Source organism: Corvus hawaiiensis, chromosome 1 (assembly GCF_020740725.1).
Source record: "Corvus hawaiiensis isolate bCorHaw1 chromosome 1, bCorHaw1.pri.cur, whole genome shotgun sequence".
NCBI lineage: Eukaryota > Metazoa > Chordata > Aves > Passeriformes > Corvidae > Corvus > Corvus hawaiiensis.
The window spans coordinates 6,155,102-6,176,291 of NC_063213.1; the positions used below are offsets into that span (position 1 = coordinate 6,155,102).

The 21,190-nt window shown below is 39.6% G+C and overlaps 1 protein-coding gene across 5 annotated transcripts in view; it reads right to left on the reverse strand.

The window, feature by feature from the left end:
• PRKAG2 (protein kinase AMP-activated non-catalytic subunit gamma 2) overlaps positions 1–21,190 on the reverse strand; it is a 222,848-nt gene that overhangs the window by 4,453 nt on the left and 197,205 nt on the right. For all 5 annotated transcript variants that reach the window (XM_048321701.1, XM_048321860.1, XM_048321787.1 and 2 more), the window contains 8 exons: positions 11,601–11,682; positions 10,002–10,060; positions 8,543–8,588; positions 7,798–7,852; positions 5,797–5,923; positions 4,950–5,115; positions 4,583–4,620; positions 1,242–1,388 (listed from right to left, as the gene is read on the reverse strand). In XM_048321701.1, the coding sequence (XP_048177658.1) occupies positions 1,242–1,388; positions 4,583–4,620; positions 4,950–5,115; positions 5,797–5,923; positions 7,798–7,852; positions 8,543–8,588; positions 10,002–10,060; positions 11,601–11,682 (720 nt within the window). The remainder of the gene's footprint in view (positions 1–1,241; positions 1,389–4,582; positions 4,621–4,949; positions 5,116–5,796; positions 5,924–7,797; positions 7,853–8,542; positions 8,589–10,001; positions 10,061–11,600; positions 11,683–21,190) is intronic.

Here is a 21,190-nt window from a genome sequence, read left to right on the forward strand (position 1 = left end):
AACCAGAAAGTGTCTGTCCAAAGTTTAGAGCCTACTACATGTTTATTTTACCCATGTGAATTATCTCTCTTCGCTATTAAGTTGAGAAAAAATGTTTTATTTTTGAGGAAACTATGCTGGTGATATTTTAGACAGGTTTATTAGTTTCTGCATATGCACATGTTTAATCATTTTATTCCTCTCTCTGTGTAATGAATTCAAGAAAAATGGACAATGTAATTGTTTCATTTGTTTAATTGCCTGTAAGATCAAGCAGTTGGCTGGCAGCTAAAAATAGCTTTGTAGTAGTTTTGACGGACTCATTTTTACATGTAATCTGTGTTTAGACTGAATGAGAGGGTAGGAGTTGTTCTTAAAACCCAAATGTCTAAAGCATCTTAAGATAGTAATAAAATAATCCAAGTTTGAAATCTGTGTATCAGCAGTGCTAAAATTACTCTGTTTCAGGAGGAAGCTCAAGAAAATGCAGAAAGTTAAAAGAAAAAACTGCCTAATGGAGGTTCTAAGGGCTTGTTAACAAAGTGGAAGTTTTCCTTTTATCAATTATATGCCTGGTTACAGCCCTAAAAAATAAATAAATCTTGTAATTGATGAAGTTAAGGCATCTAAATGGAGCTGATCACACCACAGAGATGACTGAAACTGGGAGTATTGATTTTCTGCTGCAGAGAAGCCTTACAGGGGAGGAAAACCTACAAACTCATTCACCTCTGTGTGTAAGGAAGTTCCCAGAACTAACAAACAAGATAAACAGCACCAAAAGAATGGACAGCACACAGATACAAAATTTACAAGAGCAGTTAGTGAAGGCTTCCTCACAAGAATTTGCTTTATGGCCCTTTCACAGCATTTCTATGAGAGCAGTGCAGTATTCCATATGTATCAATGAATTGCACCCAATATATTTCCTGAGCCAAGCTATAAACTGGAGGTTAACAAATGATTTGTCTCCAAAACTTATAGCAGGCTTGGAAAACACTTGGGAAAGCTTTGCATTCAGTTTAGTTAATGCCAGTAAACAGAAATGTAAATAACTGAATATTATTACAGATACACTGTATAATATTTTTGCACATCCCTGTAAGCATCTAAAATCTGAATCTAGAGAGCAGACTGAGACCTAACAGACATAATTATTAAAAAATACTTTCACCAAGTAATCAAAACAACTTAAAGAGGATAAATTTGTACTGTTCATCAGTTTCATAACACAAATTGTAACTTATTGTGCAGGGACTCACCTCAGCCTTCACTATTCTATCCACAATGGTCTCCAGTGTTTCCAGCATACTACACTTTACAACACCTTCAAAATACTGAGAGCGGTGCTGTAGGGCTTGTGTCACCGTGATATCTAAGTTATTATACGTTTTTTCAGCAGCAAGATTCTGCAGAAAAACAAACCCAGGCCACATCAGACAGCTCAGTACTTAGCAACAAAGTACTCAATAAACTAAATATTTTGGCATCAAGTAGATAGGCATTTCTGGTCTAAGCTGAGTCCATTCCAAATAACATATTAAACAAAGCAGATGCTCTTCAGCTTCAGATTCTGGGAACTGTCAAACACAATGATGCTGAACACCACCTGACGTGCTGGGTTAATTGCTGAAACTGGTGATATGCATTAGGCCAGTGAAAATCTTACTTTGTATCTGATCTTTGGCTTGGTGTCACTCATCCTGCTTTTGTCATGAGCAGCAAATGTAAAGGTGAAGCTCTTCAGATTTCATGCCACACAGAATATACAATTTTTCTGTTGTTTGTTTTTAACAGGACAGGGGAGGACACCAACTGCTCTGAGCACCACCCACTGAGTAGATGTCAGTGGCTGAGATCTAAGTGGAGAGCAAATTCACATTCTTCACCTTTCTAATTTGCGGGCTCAAACTCCCTCTCCTGGACTCAGCTGGTGCTGTCATTTGATGACAATTTGTGTGTCTGGGTGTATTTTAGTAACTACTATAAGAATAATACAAATGAAATTCCATCCCCACCACTAAAAGGAAGAGATTAAAAGAATTTGAAAGCTGACATTTTAAACTTTCATTTTAAGAACAGAACCGTGCCTGCAGTGAGGGGACTCTGTCTAGACCTGCAAAAGCTTTCTGTATGTGAGACCATAGTGGTATTTCAGCAGTGTTGGCACACCCTGGCCTACTGATTTTGCTGCTGAGACACTGAAGGAAGAACAAAGACAGAGCTTTTAAATGAAAGCACTGGACCAAGCAATAAAATTAAATTAATTTTTGGCTAAAAGATACTCGGGTCAAGTTTTTTGATTGAATTACACTGAGCATGACAAGACAGGTTTGAGATGATCATGAAGATAAAAGCAATTTTAGTTAATTCATTTAACCAGGTCCTAATGAAGGACATTGAGAAGACATAAAAAGCCTCTGCAAACTGAAGTTACCCTACACACAATAACTAGTGCAATATAAAGCTATTTCTATACATCACTCCATTCCCAGGCTTCTCCAATCAAGAACCTGAAAATGAATTCAGAACTCTCAAAATGAAAGAAATCTATCAGAAATCTATCAACTTAGCCAGATGTATATACAGGCATAGCTTCAACCACCAAGTAAGCATGTTAGCCACATGGTTAAAGTTAAAAATCACCATCTTGGAAATTCTATGTTTATTGGAAGACCAGATCAGACACTTCAGATTACATTTTGTTTCCTTCTTTTAAAGCTGAAGATCAGGTTGAAGCAGACTGATGAAAACCTGGAAGCTCAGAGGTGATTCTCTTCTAAGAATAGAATGTTTTCCCCCCACCTTAATAAGCAAACTAGGACATATGAGGAAAATCCCAAGTAATCAATAGATGCTGTAACTCTTTCCCATGTTACTAGCTGGGAGCAAACAATTATATTCTAAAAATTGTATCTTCGTGGTGTGGGGTTTTTTTCCAGTTCCCAATACATATTTTTCCAAATAAATGATCCAACATCTCTAAAAATCCTATTAATTTTTGTTGCCTCATCACTTAAAGTGAGGAAAGATGTGAAAAACACAAGGAACCCTCTTCCTTTTGGTGTCTTTCTGAAGAAGAATGGAAAATGAAGGAAAAATGTCCTGCCTCAAAATCTAATACAGTTACAAAATAAATTGAAACACTGAATGCACCAACCATGAAATTTGATTGTCTCTGACAGATCAGGTCCTTCTCTCTATAGCTACTGCCTATTCCCTGACAAGTTTTTATGGCAGAACAGGATCTTACACAGTAGAGAATCCCAAATAACAAAGACAAATGCCTAGAAATGACAGGCAAGAGCAGTGATAGCACAGAATTTTTGGTAATAAGAACAATGTTTGCAGCCAGAGATATTTATAAGCTTAAAGTATTTCCACTTGAGACTATTCTCCATTTTACTGAAGGCCTTCTAGGCAGGGTTTCAGACATCTGGATTCCTCCTTAGTGCAGCTGGTTGGTGGCAACCTGGGCAGTGAAGTCTCTAGAAAATAATGTAGTTGTCAGATGCTGCAATTAGAAAGCAGGTGCACACAGCTAGGAGGGGACAGGGATAAATATATATAAATATTTTTCAAGTTTCTGAAAGCCATGAGAATAGAAGAGCCCTTGCCCTTGGAGGCTGGTAAATCATGGCATGAATCTGACTGTGCTGCTGGAATCCTGAGGGTAATACAGAAACAGCATCCTGGATTAGATCTAAAGCAGAAGGAATACAGATGCAAGACTGCAGTCAGAGACACAGAAGAATGGGCCAAGTGGTTTCTAGATCCCTGAGAAGGTCAAGCTGTACAAAGTACTCAGACTGCACCGAGAAACCTGCATTCTCTTTGAGAACAGAGTGTGGCGTGGCAGCAGCTGGAAAAAGGAAGTCCTCACTCAAAAACAGAAACAAACAAAAAGGACAGAACAGTTCAGCTGTAAGGAACCTACGGTGATCACCTGGTCCAAGTGCCTGACACTCCAGGCAGGAGCAAAAGCTAAGGCACTTATTAAGGGCACTGTCCAAGGGCCTCTTGAGCACTGACGGGCTTGGGGCATCGACCACCTCCCTGGGAAACCTGGTCAGTGTTCAACTACCTCTTGGCAAAGAAATGCTCCCTAATGTCCCATGTAAAGCCCCTGCAGTGTGGCTTTGAACCATTCCCACGTGTCCTGCCACCGGATTCCAGGGAGAAGAGCTCAGCACATCCCTCTGCACCTCCCCTCCCCAGGAAGCCTCAAGAGCAATGAGCCCATCACCCCTCAGCCTCCTTTTCTCCACACCAGACAAACCCAGAGTCCTCAGATATTCCTCATAGGATATTCCTTCCAGCCCTTTCGCCAGCTTTGATCCCCTCCTCTGGATTATGCCCAGCCAGATCTAATTTTGGGTAACATCCAGAGCAGTAGGAGCCTGTGTGCAACTAGTACTACTAAGGATAACTTAAAATAAAAGTAGTAAGAAAAAAAAATGACGTGCAGGGTGACTTGGATCTCTTTCATTCAGTCTGTTAACTACAGCCCTAAGGAATAAAATAAAATTGTCATACTACCAAATTAATTTGCAAACGTTTACTACATATAAAGTATTTAGTAGAATTTGAGAGATATACTTACTATTACATCAAATTTGGAATAAATATCTACAACTTTTCCTAAAAAGAAAAGAAAAACAAAACTTAACAAAGCGCTTAAAACATGAAATCCGTTTTCTTGCTTCCTGCTTTCATCTGTTATAATTACTCAGAAAGAAATGACAGGTCAAGCAGGAAAGACTGAACAAAACACCCCAAACAACCTATCAAATAATGAAATTCTTCCAAGCCCATCAACCTACACTTTGCCTAAGTATTTCTTTATATTCCCTTTCTTCCCCCATGCCTTTTATTGATTTTTTTTTTTTAACTCTTTCTTGTGTTTTCCCCCCACCCCAGCATCAATCCAGGGCTCAGCACCACTTCTCTTCCCACACTTTTGTACCCACCTGACTCATCCACAACAGGTAATGCCGATATCCTTCGCTCTACAAATATATTCAAGGCTTTAATGATAGGAGTGTCTGGATGTATGAAGGCAATGTTGTGATATGTTCCTATTCCAAGTTCATCCAGATTCTTCTTCATAAAGGCAGGCTTTGGCATCTCTGACATCTAAGGGAGTCAGAAGGAATTATTTACATTTACATTCATCCATCTGCAGACTCCAACTGATGGTTACAGGTCACTGCAGTTTCCTGCTACCAGATTAATACAAAACCCAAACAAGCTCAGACCGAAGGAGTTTCTGTTCAAAGCAGCTCTAAATTAAGACAATGTAACTAAGATTTTCGCTCGGGTTTTTTTGCAGTAACACATCAGTGAAAGCTGTAGATCTTAAACTATGTCATTCCCACTAAAACTGGAGAGAGAAGATAGAAAAGCATTAATCTGAATATTTATTCTGAACTCTTGTTGCTTGGTTTGGCCTCCTGTTCATTGCTGTGACTAACATTACTACAGAAAGTAATGACAATCTCATCTCTGGAAGACAATTCATTTTTCTTTTCATGGAAACAAGCTTCTGAAGCCAAGGAGATGTTCCAGAATGGACAGCAGATTAATCCAACAGACAAGTCCTCAGTGTTTAGGTTTCTTTAAAGGACTAAAACAAAGTAAAGGTAAAATATGGGCCTTACACGAAGCTCTAATTTCCCTGTTACCAATTAAAGATACACACAGACACAATGAATATGGAAGTCCATAAAGAAATTTCTGCACTAAGACTTTAATTACTTAATTACATTCTACTGTGGGGAAAAATCAGTTAAGCACAGCATAGCTTTAAATACTTACAAAAAGCTGGAGGAACTTGAGGATTCTTTTATGGGTAAGTATATAAAGTGCATTTCCACTGACTGGATCTATAACTGGCAATCTGTGGATTTTGTTTTTGATCAACGAATATACAGCATCAAAAAGGCTGAGGAGAAAAACATTTTATTTTCTTAATGAATTCTAGCTAACAACAAGTAATGCCATGTGATATATATGCACACATTTACAAACCCACATGAAGTATATGTGGTAATTATTTGCATTATCTTTAATGTTATAAAAAACAGAAGTTGAGGGATTTCAAATTAACTTTTGCAGCTTTTTGTTTTGCAACACATCAACAACTATATGCTCATGGAAATCTAAATCCATTAAGAAAATGAGATGGAAAGTTCATTTTGTGGTATAAAGTATGGCAGAAATATTTCTTCACAAGTGTAAATTGGTTTTCCAGCAAGTACTCTGCTTGCAGTATCCCTGCACTCAGAATGGGTCTTTCTGTTCAGAAACAAAAAATGAAAAACAGAGTTCTTGCACTTAATGAACCTCAATCCCAAACTTCTGTAACATGTTCCACAAAGAGCATTTTTATGACTACGTGCATATATGCAATTAACCCAAAACAATTATCTAATCAGTTCACTGAATTATCACTGGGGATTGGCAAAAAAAGTTATCCTTAGGAGATCTAAAACATTCCCATGCACTGCAGACTGGGATTTAGCAACACTCCAACCTGTGCAAGTCCACTCATCTTGCAAGTGACACTTTGTTTTTTCCCTTGGTTGTAGTAAGACCATGAAAAAGCAGCTGACCAGCAACTGCAATAAATTAGCAAGTAATAAATTTGGTAAAACTCTGATAAATACCTACTTGCTGAAGCAGGCTTCTTCCCATACACAAGCTGTGTGTTCTGAGCCCATCACAGGGATGAAATAGCCCCATTGAATGTACACAGAGCCAAGATTCCCCCACTGCTGCAGATTCCACTCCTGGACTAAGCATTTAAGTGCTGCAATCTGATTGTCACAGAACCCAAGCCCACCTCTGGATCAGGTCTGAAGCTGACTTGCTGTAACCTTTTATAAAAGTTTTACTGCATCTTCTTTGTGGCAAGGTTCCTCGTGCTGCACCTCTGACTGAAAACAATTAAAGTTCTTCTGTTGTCTGAAGGATATTCTTTGCAACCTGTCACCATTCAAAATACATTCCTCATGACTGGATGGAATGAATTTTTCAAGACTAAATGGCAATTCCACTGAGGATACAGCATATCATTACTTCAGTGTAATCACTACAGCTCCCTTCACCAGCTGCCTTTGCCAGGGCACAATCCCAGTCCACAAACTGAAAGCAAGAACCAGAACTTCACCCTCCAGTTCAGCAATTAAGTAGTACTCAAGATTTAAGTGATCAACTAAGTCTCTTAAATTATTTAGTAAATAAGGCATAATGATTGTTTAAAAACTACTTCTTTCAACTTCCATCAAGAAGGACAGTCATTTATATTTTAAGAAACACAGCCCTGTGGCAGACCCGAACAAACCAGAGAGATACTGTCTTTCCTTTAGTTAAGGAAAGTTACTTGCCTTGAAAAGCACTTTAAGTTTCCAATTACTGTGACTGCTGAGAACAAGACAGCTGAAGTGCTCTAAAGTTTTTATTTTCATGAAACAAAGATGACCTGCAGGCTAGCTTGAAGCATCATCCTATTGCCTGTTTTGCATATTTTGGAGTAATTAATTTTGATCCATGTCTAGTTTATTTACCAGAACAGTTATGCTGATAAAAGGCAAAAGTTCAATTAAAAATTCCCTTCTCTGGATAATCCAAAAAGTCATTACTCACAATAAATAAAAAGCTCTCACCCCTTCTCAATTTTATTAAAAGACAGTCCTTCATGACTGTACTGTAGTTTACAGTATAAATTGTTCCTTCTTACATAAAGAAGCCTTAAATTCAGTGTTGAGATGGCGTTAGTGTATTTCAAGTTAAGCAGAGTGAACAGCGAAATCCTACCTTGCATCTGGGGAGATGTTCACTAAAGGTTTAAAAGTCTCTTGTAAATAAAGCTCTGTGGATAGAAAATTAATAAACTGTTACCACTTCACACAAAAACATTACGTTTTTTTATGAAAGCATTTCATTAATTCATTCGTACAAAATTAAGTGGCAGATAGCAATTTACAGTTAGTTATTCTACCATTTATGCACAGTGCTCTATATTGACATTAAAAAGACATAAAATTTAAAAGCAGGACTAAGCTTGATACCAGCAGAGGTCACTGTAAACACAGCAAATAATTCTTTACTCATTCTGGTTCTGTAAGTGCCTGCAGCACAGACTACCTCCCTGTATCATTCCATGGGATACAGTCTATTTTTACACGGAGCTGCCTCCCTGCATTCAGAACTTGTGTTCACACCCAGAATGTTGTATGGATTTCTGGATGCATCGTGCAGCTCACTCAGGCACAGCTCTGTTCATTCCCACTCCACATCTGTCTCACTCCACTTGCTTTTTTCCCTTTCTTAAAGAGCCAGCTGGTATGAACCATGAATGAGGGGCAAAATGTTATACAGCCCAGATCACCAGTCCATTGCTGTTTCAGATAGAAAAATAAGGAACAGAAGCCCAAAGAGAAGCTTTTACTATTTCTGCTTTCATTAAAAAATATGTGAAGTCTACAATGAATTACAAATACACTATACTGAAAAACATCAGAACCTAGTAAATTATCAACCAAGTAGTAAATATTCTTACCCCTCCAGGTTTCTATCTTGTGCTCCTCCAATTCATAAATCTGAACCTACAATGGGTAGATGGAAGTTCAACTTGAAGTAATGTAATTTTAAATCCATCATTAACATTGTAAACACCTGAAAAATTTTCATTGCCAGAAATCTAACAAGAATAAGAACAGTCCAACACAACATTTCTTGTAACAAGAAGAAAGGGTGCAATCCTGCCCAATGCAGAACTAAAATCCTGGATTTATCATTGCAGGGGACAGGAAAGCCTTTTACTGGCCTAGGTTTGCAGTCCAGTTCTTTTCTGGACTCAAAGGCATCTCCTCAGTAATTTGCATCACCTTAAAACAAGCATCCCTTGGGTGATTCCTCACACACCCACACCAGTCAAGCTTACCCTGATCACCTGACTGCTTCATGCTAACAGATTAATGTTACCTGATCACTAACAAGCAAGAACACTTCTTTAGGGAGAAAGTACCTGGGTATTTCTCATCATTCAACGGTGGATATTATCTAGCACATGAATAGCAATGTGCTTCACACTGTATGTCCTGATGCATTCAGAAAGAATGACTAAAATACTGTAAGAATTATATTTTCAGCATAATTTCATCTATCAAGATGAGAGCATTCCCAGATGGAACAGTCATTTATTTTTCTTAGAGAAGACTGCATCAGTCACTTAAGTCCAATATTGTCACTCCTCAGCTATTTCTCCTTACTGCTGCCAGTTTAAGCAGAACCCATGAATAGGACCTTACACAGTGTAAATGAGTGACAACTCATTAGGTAAAGTCTCATGGAAAAATCAGTAATATTGATGTAGAGGGTCATTACAACATGGAAACAATTTTAAAGAAGTTACCAGTGTGCAAGCACTTTTCATTTGTTCCTCCCCCTACTCCTTGTAAATCCCCAAGGAGAGAAAAACAATTCTTTAACATGAAGAAAGGACAGTGCACCACGCTCCTAGCATCTGATGAGAATTTCACTATTAAAAAGTAACATGAGCTTTGAGAAGGCAAATACATGAGATGTCTGCTCCATCCAACTGTTCTTGAATTTTTTAGCTAGTACAACATAGTACATATGTTTTAATTGGTAGAGGGGGAATTGTGATTTGACAGGAACAAGAAAGGGATGTAAATGTTTGTATGAACATGCAAGCTAGAGAATTTCATCAACTGACTGCCAATGGGAATATCAAATTACAGTTAATTGAAGTCAACAGATCTCCAACTGATGGTGCAATTCAGCCACGTAACTAAATATTTGCATATATTTAACTAGTTTGACTTGTTTATTCTACACCATCACTCCAAGAACAGTAATTTTTTACAGCATCCAAGCCTCTGTAAGTTACCATCCAAAGCCTTAAATAATAATGACAGTCATCCTAAACCCTTCAGGTATTTCAGTCTCTGTACTGTATGGCAAATGATCAAATTATAGTTTAACATCATACTTACCATTGGAGACTTATAGTATCTATGCAGTATGTTAATGAAATCTGTAATTGTTAACATTCCTGTAACAAGCAATATATAAAAAAAAGGTCTTTAGATATATGCTTAACATACAGAACTTTCAGTTATTTTCTCAATTTATATTCACAACATATAATATAATAAATGTTAAATCCATGTAAAATATACTGGTATTGGACTACTTAACAGCAGGATTTCAAAACCACGTCTATTCACTTTCACACTGACACAGTGTTTAAGAATAAAAACGCATCTGAAGTAATATTCAAAATTATAACCTATGTGTTTCTCCTCACTTTCGATCTGACTCAAAAAACCCCTGGAATTCAGGCCACATCCACCCCCAAAAGCATGTAAAGAAAAGAGCGGGTTTAGAACATCTTTCAAGGCTGGAGAACTACTCTTGCCTTTCATTTTCTTTTTGAATAAGACACATTTTCATTATGTACTTGCCAAGTCAGGCAGACTCCTAGACTCAAATGAAGGAACAGTATAATACATTTTTCTTGACTATTACTTATTACAGAACTTCATTCAATCATTTCCATGGTAATCCTCAAGGTCTGTATTGAAATGTGACTTTTCAAAAGAAAAAAACAGCACATCCATCATTTATATATATTTTAAGCACCAACACCAAGCTATGTAATATAATATTGATGATTAGTCTAGTTGCCTGAAAATAATTATCTTTTTTGAGCTTTCTAGTTCTAGATTTGAGAAGATGCAATTGCGCCACTGTTTACTACGCTTACAACTAAACTAAAGAAACTAAGAAATGGGGAAGGGAAAAATTTATCTGGAGGTCAGCTTTAAACCAGTAGAGCTTAGTTACAGACAGAACATGAAATGAAAAGAAATGAAAATAAAAACCACAGCACTCCTATGGTGTATTGCAAGAAACTACTGCTCCTCCCCTCTTGGATTTAAAGTATTTTAACAAATGCTTTATTAAGCATCTACCATTCATTTCCAGGAATCCTCAGCCTATGTTCCAGGTCACAAGAAGTACATATAATTCTACTTGTCACTGCCACTGTGACCCCATTTTCTAAATGCAACAGAGATCTAGTTTTGTAAGATTATTGTTGTGGCAATTAATGACAGGATTTTTAAAAACAGCAATACATAGGTCTAATGTTTTCCTCCCAACATGAGACACCTCTGTAGCTTTAGTTCTGGTTTTAGAGATCCTTAGTGCACCTTATTGAGCACAGACAGAGAGACAGGCTTGTATTGCACTCATACTAGGATACTGGAATATGAAATTACTCTCTTTATAGTTCCTGTTTTCAAATTTCCTTTCTGTGACCATTGCCTTCATTTTTAAATACACAGTGACATGCAAATACTAGAGACTGAATTTCAGAAGGTTGGGACCTAGAAGATGGATCATGATTCTCAAGGCACAGAAACGCTGTGAAAGCTGGCACCGTTCCACTCCTCACAAGGAGGAAAAAGAAACTCTCTTTGCCAGTATTTCTCTAGGATGTTACATGATATCCAGGCTCAGATCACCTTCTGAAACAATAAAGCACCTTGGAAATCCAAGTAATCCTGAAATATGTCTGAACTACTTACCTACAAAACTCTGTTTTTTACTCTCCCACAGTGGAGCTGCTCTCACACCATTTGCCACCAAGGCAAAGAAGGCTTTCTTTACCTGCAAACAAACAAAGAAAAGGAAAACTAAATAAATCTTTGCCTTGATTTAGCATACCAGACACCAACAGAAGGATTTCCCCTCTCCCCAGAAAAAAATCAGAAGCAGTATAAACAGGTAGCTGGCATTCGAAACGGAACAGAAACCACAAATGCCAAACAAAAAACCCCTTAAGCCTTTTACTTTTAAAATGATTTAAAAGCTAGAAAAAAGCTTAGCAAAACCAAATCTGTTTTTCTTTTATTTTTTGAGTATTCTAAATGAAAGCCTCTGATATATCCATAAACTAGAGGGAGCCTTTAGTTTAACACCTGAAGACTGTGCTACGTCCTAGTCAATGTTTACTATAGCAAGTTGTTAAAAAAATGAGATTGAAACAATAGCAGTTTCATGTCCCCTACAGCTTTTAGACACCTGATTTATACAAATTTTAAAAAATTGTTTGATTGTTTTAAATATAACTGAGAGTTAAAAGAATTACCTAGCCTGTTTTGCTGCTAAAGAAATCAACCAAGTATTTCAATTTTTTAATGAATTAATCCTCCCCAGAATCAGAGGTTACAGGGCCATGGTGTCATTCTGAAAAGAAACACTTCCTTGTAAACTCTGGTTCTCTGAAGGACTCAGGCACTGGTGCACCTCAAAATCCTGTTCTCCTGGTGATGTGCTTGAGCATGACATCCTTCCTGTCCTGCCCACCCCCCTAAATAGTTTTCCTATGGAAAACACAATACAGAAGTGATGGCTCTTGTCCAGGTCTTGACCCGGCACAAAACTAGGACACAACCAACCTGTATTTCTATATCCATTAAATTGGTCCTTAGTCCAAATAACAGAGAACTGCAATTGCTTGATGACTAAAATCTGAACAGATCATGATTTCACAGCAGTATCTTAAAGGTCTACTTTAAATTATGTGCCAAGGGGATCCTCTCCACAACAGATTTAGGAATAAAAGGGCTTCACAGTCAATGGAATCAGCATTCAATAAAGTAGTGGCAAAGAAAAATGTAGGCAGTGACCTGTATTTCTTGCTACGTCTACACAGCCTGACTGCTTTCTCCCTGACCATGAGAAGCACATCCACCCTCCAAACATCAGCAGATGACAGTCCTCAAAGTTGCCTCCTGACTTCAGAGATGCCATATCACCAATGAACAGGAATAACCATCAGCTATCATCCCTTAACTGCACTGAAACTGAAGAAGCCACATGGGGAAAAACCAGGGCCACAAGACTAAATACATAGCATTTATCTAGAAAATGGTTAAACAGAAAGGTGCCAGAGGTGTTCAGCCAACCCGCTGACACAAGGAGGAGTCAGGCTAACAAACATTACCAAATCCACCACAGCAGCATCCTAACTCATGAGGAAGACTGAAACCACAAAGAAACCCTGCAGGCAAGATACATGAAGTGTTCCCACATAAGAGCATCACACTTTGAGTTAAGGCAGCAAAAGCAGTGAGCCATTTGGGGAGCAGATACGAGACAGATGTGAGCTCGCACAGACCAACTCCACCTCGGAGTAAAGTAAGTTCTAACCATTCTTCCCCAAAAAAGGGGGGAAGGACACTCACACTGCCCAAAACCCTGAGCCTGCAGCTTTGGTATCTTTCCCCAGCAAGAGCCATCACGTGAGGTCACAGTCACTGTCAGTTCATGTCCCCAGTTCTTCACAAGAGAAAGATGTTCAGGCTGGATCAGAGCAAGAAGGGAACAGCTAATCTATTAAGGCCAGGGGGAAATAGCCTTCTCTGAGATAGCCATCATGCAACGCAACTCCTCCAGCAAGTTTACAAACCCTGTAATTGATAACCTGGAATAGAGGAATGCCTGTGGCAGAAAAGGTGTGGAAAGCCAACTACAGCACTTCAGGCAGTCTCTAAATTTCTGCTACTACTTCTTTCCCAGACACAGTAGCAGCAAAGAACAGCACCTAGCACCATGCTCAGATGGGTGAGACAGCAAATTTGAGGTATTATTTCAGATTCAGAAAAGAATCAAGAGAGATTCTCAAGAGAGACAGTTGCAAAGATACTACTCAAGATGCTGAGCTTGTAGACAATCCAGAAGGAAAAGAAAGAATTCTTCAAAGGGTAAGTTCTTGCCCTGATCCTGTTTATTTGCAAATCATTTGTCTCCAAGAATCACAAGAATCTTCAGTTAGGCTCCATCTTGTCTCGCTTTAAAAGACACATTTTGGAAAAACTGAGGGCTGCTGAACAGATACAGCTACTAAGACAGCTCAGAATTAAATCCTTCATAAAAGACCAAGATCTTAGCTTAACCACTAGGATACTAAACACTTGATGGAATAAATCACCCACATTTAGTAAAGAAATACTTAAACTCAACCCCCTGGGCTGTCCTCCTAGACCACAGCTCAAGTGACACTGCTGTTGTTGTCTTCAGTTGTAGAAAGTGTTACACGGCCATCTTTTAAATAAAGTAACAATGCCATCAGTTCTTAATACTTGTCCCTTATTTAAGTAAGATAATTACAAAACAAAAACTCAACTTAATTCTTATTTGCTAAAACTGCTTGCAAGCACAAACATATACTCATCCACTCACACTTTCCTGCAGTTTCTGTGGTTGACCAATTTCAGTTGCCCCAAGTACTGCTTGGTGGTCAGCCAAAGCACCGGGGTGTGGAGCTGGGCTTCTGCCCAGCACTTTTAGATGTTTCAGTGAAGTTCATGCAGAAAATACCCACAAGGACCTTGCTTTCTGATGATATATGGTTAGTAGCCTTTGAACATCTCCACCATGTCCCATCTTTGGACCTCCAACAGCGCCGTTTAGTCGCGACTCCACAGTGTTGGACTGGCCTGACCTTCACAAACCCATTGTTCAGCAGCCAGAGCCCATAGATTGTTGCTGCTCAACACCATGTACAAACACTCTTTAAACAAAGCACTTTTGTTTTATTAACCATGTCCTAACACACACAATGAACCACTAAAAACAGGATTTATCTGCCCAAATGTAGAGGTCACTCTGACATTTACCCTGACCTCGCATATTCACCGGACTTTTCACTGTCAGCTGGGGCATGACTCAGCAGCCTTCCCCAGGGATTAACCTGATTAACACAGATGCCATTTCCCCCCTCACTAAGATGTCTAGACATTTACAGTTAGATGAGGAATCCCCCTTTGTGTGACTGTCTACTCCAAGATTTTGCCCCTAAGTAGAAGAGTCACATTATAGCAAAAGAACACAGCAATTAAATCCTAGATATACCATAGATCACCTCAACAATAGCTGCTATTACACTACACTGAGCACAACAGGAACTTATTACACTGTGAATATGATGAATAAAAAAACAGACTAATTTAGGTTAGACAGAACCTCTGGAGGTCACTGTTCTGCACACCATTCAAACACTTCCACTGCAAGTCTGAAGGAGGACAAAGCCTCTTCCAATACAACAGTCATTACCAAGAAAGCAAGAGATCCAGACATAAAAGCCCTATTTTGGGTAGAATATTTGGAAAACCTTGTCCCTTACGGTTAGTGAGCTCTTAAAATAACTCGATTATTGGGCAGTGAAACCAGAAACAGCAGTAGAAGATTTCACCAGACTGGAGAATAAGTTTTTCCTCACTGACGGGAAACACTGAATGGGACACCCTTTGTTATGAGATACCAGTGATTTTACAGGCCCTTGCAGAAATGCTCTCTCCAGTGAACATCTGTGAATGAGGGAAACACCTGAAAGGAAAACTTTTTTGTCTTTTCCAAAAATTCAGTGTGTGTACAGCACACACACACATTTGTTTTACCCAACACTGTGTTATGAAAACTGTAACTATGTCCAGAAGTAACCAGTGGTTTCAGACTTGTCTTCCAGGACTGTTCCATAAGGCAAGGAGGGTGACTGCTGCCGTTGCAATAATTCGCTTCATTTGCCTTGCAAAAAGATTCATGCCCTTGACAAATTGTTGGGAGAAAAGAGCTGTCACAGTTCCTGGTGCTAAAGGGTCAGAGCTGAGCAGAGAATCCTACTGAGCTGACAGACACAACTCAGCACCAGTGCCTCGTGAAAAGGCTCAAAGGTAGCAGAAATAACCAACAAAGCTACAGAGCACCTTCAGACATGCCAATATGAAGCAAGAGGATGATGCAAATGATTGTCCAGTAGCAAGGACAGTGCTAAAAAACCTGACAGAGCTTCTGTGGTGCGGCTGCCATCCAAGGGCAGGATGATAAACATGGACCTCTCTTGCCTCATCTTTCACTGTGTAAGCCAGCACCAGGCATTTGCCTGCAAAGCCCCTAATGTAACCCCAGGAAATGTGTATTTTATCAGATCAGAATTGAAAGGAAGAAGCTCCTTCTTCTAATTTTTGGCACAGAGCTCCCATAAAAGCAGTATCAGACCCAGCTGAACCTTGACATTTTTATCATCTCTGACTCCTGATGGATGGATGCTCTAAGGTGATCTACAACATTCATCATCATTTTCACTGATTAAGTTGACAAATTCCCAGTTTTGTTTTACGATTATTTTTAAGGACTACAAAACTAGAGGGAACACATGCCTCCAAAAATACACATGTGGACCACAGTATCAAACCCAAATCATTCAGGCAGTCCCTGAGAAACAACCACCTTTCCTAGCATAACAAAGTACTAAGTTTGACATGTAGTTGAAAGGAATTTACAAGAGGAAGGCATCCAGTCTTAGCAGATTGGGTAAGAACAGCTGAAGAACTAAAGCAGGAGGTTGAACTCCTATACTCATATACTCACATGCTCTAAATACCAAACACCATGGCATGAGGAGGATTCTCAATGGCTTCCCCTTGTAAAGGGGGAAAAGTTCTATACTTTCAAAGGAGAACAGCTTCATCTCTATCTTCACAGCATGAGCAAATGTGGCAAAGTCATTCCAGACACAGACTTTGTTCTCACTGTTAAGAGCATGAAGGTGCAAGAAAAAGTTACTCTGAGAATTCCTTCTTAAGAGGCAAAACACTCTCATTTCAGTAGTTCTTACCAAGTAGGAAGACACAGTGTAGAACAACTGGTCTTTGTCTTAACAGGAAAATCATCAGGGCTCTGCTGCAACCTTTGTACTGCATAAAACCTGGGCAACCCACACTTTATTCCCTTGGTTCAAGTGTGTTTATGAGCCAACTGACTCCCAAATGCTTTTGATGTGAAAACATGAGGAATGAGGCAACAGTTTCTAGCCCAACACAAACAAGACTGTATTTCTTTAAGCAGCATGACAAGTTCTCTGGCTGCCCAAACCTTGGCAGGTCTCCAAGCGAGGAAAAAGAAGAAACTCCTGCAGGTAAAGCTGATTGTCTTGCTGCATAAGACAGGTGTACAACAGATCTCCCCTGCTACTCCCTCACATCACCAGGATTTCAGGCAGTGCTTCCTCTGTATGAGACTGCCACCTGAACAGAGCCCATGAAACATTATTTGGGAACATACTGTACACACGTTAGTAAGCTGAAAACACAGCTTTGCCACAGAAAGCTCTTTGGACAGTGCTTCTCTTCCTCGCTGTTGATATCACCTTCAAAGGACTTATTCCTATGAGCTAAGCTGGAATTGAGGACTCCTGCATTCATCACCAGATCCCACAATTATCATCCTGATAATACAAAAGCAATATGAACTAAATATTCTCCAAACCCACCACGCACTTTCACTTTGAAGCAATTCACATTGGGAACTGTATTTAACTTGCAATTCCTTTTTTTTTTCCTTCAAATAAAGTTGTGATGCCCAATCCAGACTTCTTTTTAAGTTACAGAGAACTACACTCCTGTAAAGGAGCTATTTTGAAAAGTTAAAAATCTCTCTTGTAGTGCATTTACGTAATTCAGTGTTTTTACAAACTGATTTGTCTGGGGAGACTAAACACAACCAACCATCTCAGCATGATGACTGCTGCATTCAAATTCATTTTCCAATTATTCTCTTCTTTGGTCTATGAATTTGTTAGAAGCATTTCCTTCTGAAAGGACTAAATAAAGAGACTACTTAAAGACAATAAAGACTTTTGCCCAGGGCGAGGGACAACCAGGTCTTGGACCATATCAAGTAGAATTTCCTCCTTTACCTTACCAAGTAGATTGGAGAAACATTGGACAGATCTCTTATTAACAGGGTGGCTACATTTGCTTCAACATCTGAAAAACCTCACCCAAAAACATTTGTCCTCTAGCTCCAGCTGAATTTTGGAAAGCTTATATGAAACCAGATAAAATTCATTTCTCTTTCACAGGTGGTGCAAAGGGAACACTCCTGGTAGAAAATGCACTTCTACTGGCCATAGCTTAGTAAAATTTAAGATGTGATGGTTTAATACCACCCTTCAGGCTCAAGCCAAACCCCAGAAGTCACAGCTGGAGTCTTATTCTCAAGTTAAAACTATGTACTTGTTCCAGATTTTTCCCCAAGGAGCAGGTGCCATGTCCACATGCAGAATTCTTCCCCACACCACATTCCCATGAAAAGGTCCCAGTCCAGCAAAGACACCAAACCAAGACCAGCACTGATACTCTGTGTCAATGTGTCCAAACTGCAGATTTCTGCTGTCAGATTGCACACCACAATGGGCTAAGAGGGAACATCAGGTGAATCTGATGGGAAGAGCCAGTGGCAACAACTGCATGGGGAAGGGCACAGAAATTCTGTCCCAGATTAAGATCTTATCCAAAAAGTGGTGATGGGGCAGAGAAGGCAAGAAGAATGGTATACGACTTTCACTCAGGCAAGCACAAACACCTTACCCACACCCTGTGTTGAAATTTCTGCTTAAGTGGCACTTATCATTCCTCCGAGATCCACAAATGAACACTTCCTATTGGTTTTGAGAGCTGCAGGAATTAAACTCCTATGCTTGTATACCAGCAACAGGAGAAGCTCTGAAAAAACCCAACAGTCTTGCCATATTGTGCTACTGATTCCAGCCTGATCTCAATGAAGGGAGCTTTTATGTGGCTGCTCAACTGCCTCAGCCCACATGCTGATTAAAAGCTAAATTAGATGATTCTCTTACAGTTCTGTGGGCAGTGTAAGCAAGGAGGGCTATTCACACTCCTCAGAAATGCAGACAGCAGCAGCTTCATCAGGGAAAAACCTCAAAGCCAACTAAGGAACAGACAGTCAATCCTTTTGTAAAGCTGTGTGACAGCAGACCCAGAGTCTGCTGTGCGGTTCTGGGAGCAAATCATTCTGGAGCATTATTCCTGGAAGCCTGATTTATCTCATTACCGTGGCGAGAGGCAACACCCCAGTCAAGAATGACCTAGAGGGAACCAGAATAATAAATCCATTTACTGAATAGAGTCAGCACAAGGGAGAGAAATACAAATCCTCTTCCATTCTAATGCTGAATCCATTGTATGTGCTGCAGAAGTTACCAGGTATATTTACTGCCAGCTTGTCAGATCACTAAAGAAGTTTCCAGAACATTGTTTAAAATTTTTTTTTTTTAGTTATGTGGTAGAAAATTATTTAAGCTCTTACTAGCGTGACAGGTTCTGACAAAATCCTGCATTGGTGATAACAGCACCTGGTCCATTAACAACTTAGGTAATTTCATTAAACAAACAGGTTAAATAATTTAACCAAGCCACACAAAGATTTCTTCAGCATATAGAAGGAAATAAAAGGAAAGAGTCTTCAGCATTCTGAAAGCTTATTCTGATGACTGTTTACACATAAACATGATTTTTATTAGTTTATGAAGAAGTGCTGGACAAATGCTTTGAAAACACTTTCAAGGTCACGGTAAGCAAAAGCCACATATGCTTTATTATTAAAACCCAAATTGACTCGTAACAGGCATGAATATCATTTAGTCAAAGATTAGATAGAGCTTTTGACCCAAAGAGAGCTTATGCAAGCTCCACATGACACAGCCACTACATTTGCTAACAGATCACTCTTGGACTGCATATTGCTGCTTGATACAAAGCAGGGAAGTCCCTGTCTTACATTCACCTTCTACGCTCCTCTTCAAGGGTTAATTGCTCTGCACTAGAAAACAAGCTAATCCTTCTCATCTTTATGTAGTCTGGGCAAAGCCACAACAAATTAATACATTTCTTTCAAGGTCAGACAAAAATCTGGCCTTAAGAAAGCTTCTGGAGTTAAGCTTCAGAGATTGCTATAAGCTAGGTAAGAGGCATTTCCTTAAAAAATTCTAATACAGTTCAGGGTGGGGGGGAAATGCATTGGTCTCTAAAACAACCAGATGCATGCAGCAACAAGGAAAAATTGAAATCACATTAAATTACGTTAGACAAAGTAACCTGACAGAATGTGAACTAAGTGTTGTATTTCATTCATCTTTGAATTTAATACGGGAATTGTTTTCCATCAAAGGAAAAGATCCAATGGCTGTGTCACTGTATGTACTTGATACAGGTTAAAACCAACAACAAGAAAGGAAAGGCAGACCTGGGTGTCTCCTCCTTCCTCCAGATCATCTGCACACTAAATGCATGAACACTTGCACAGCGCTCAAATGCTGTGTGAAGACACAAGCTGGTGAGCAGTAAATTTTCATTCAGCTCAGTGACTTCCTGAAGTCTATTATAAAGACAATCCAGATCCATAGTTATATTTAGCATAATTAGAATGAAGAAGAGCAGTAAGTGAATGCTTAGAGTAGCCCTTCAAAGGACAACCCCCTCACTCCTGCTAGGGGCTGTGAAGGGTTTATTCTCCTGGTTGCATCTCAGGAGATGTGTGCAAAAGACGAGAAAGTTTACCCACTGTGAGCTGCACACTGTTGCAACTTGCTCCATTTCCCCACCATCCACAGTCAAATTTCCATACTTCACAGGAAAGCTCATAACATCTAATTGTCTCCTGACTCTCTTCCTGGTCAGATCAGACTTTATGAAGTTTCTTTAATATGTGCCAAGCAAAGATAGCATCTTCCCTGGGAAAAGCCAAAGGCTGCAGCCTGTCACAAACAAGGAGCAGTTGTGGGTCACAGGCAGGGGAAAGCCACAGTCATGAAGTTCAATATGATTCTATAAATATTTATGAGGAGCAAATAAGTATTAATAAACTGAAAGGGTGAAAGAACAGTCCACTGTCAGTCTAAATCAAAGAAACTGTGCCAGCCAGCACTTTCCCAGGCAACATCTGCCACTTCCAGGGTTCAGCACGGAATAGGCACCACTCCAGCCAGGTAGACTGGATGCAGATCCTGCTTTGGGGCAGCCCTAAGTGAAACCTCACTGAGGCAAACTGGGCTGTGCTAGTTGGCCTCAGGCAGGCCAACAGAGCAGGGCTCAGCACACTGTATTCCTTTAGTGTGGATGCTGTGTGCCAAGGGGCACACTGTCTTGCGGAAGCACAGCTCTCCTGCACCACAGGAGCTGATGCCCAGCAGAGGTGCAAGAGCCACAGCACAGCTGTCCCAGCCACGTGCAGGTGCCAGGTAAAACACACACGTGTGCTCTGGACACTCCAGCCCAGCGTGCTGTGCCAGCACTGGGAGCTGTTGGCAGCTGCT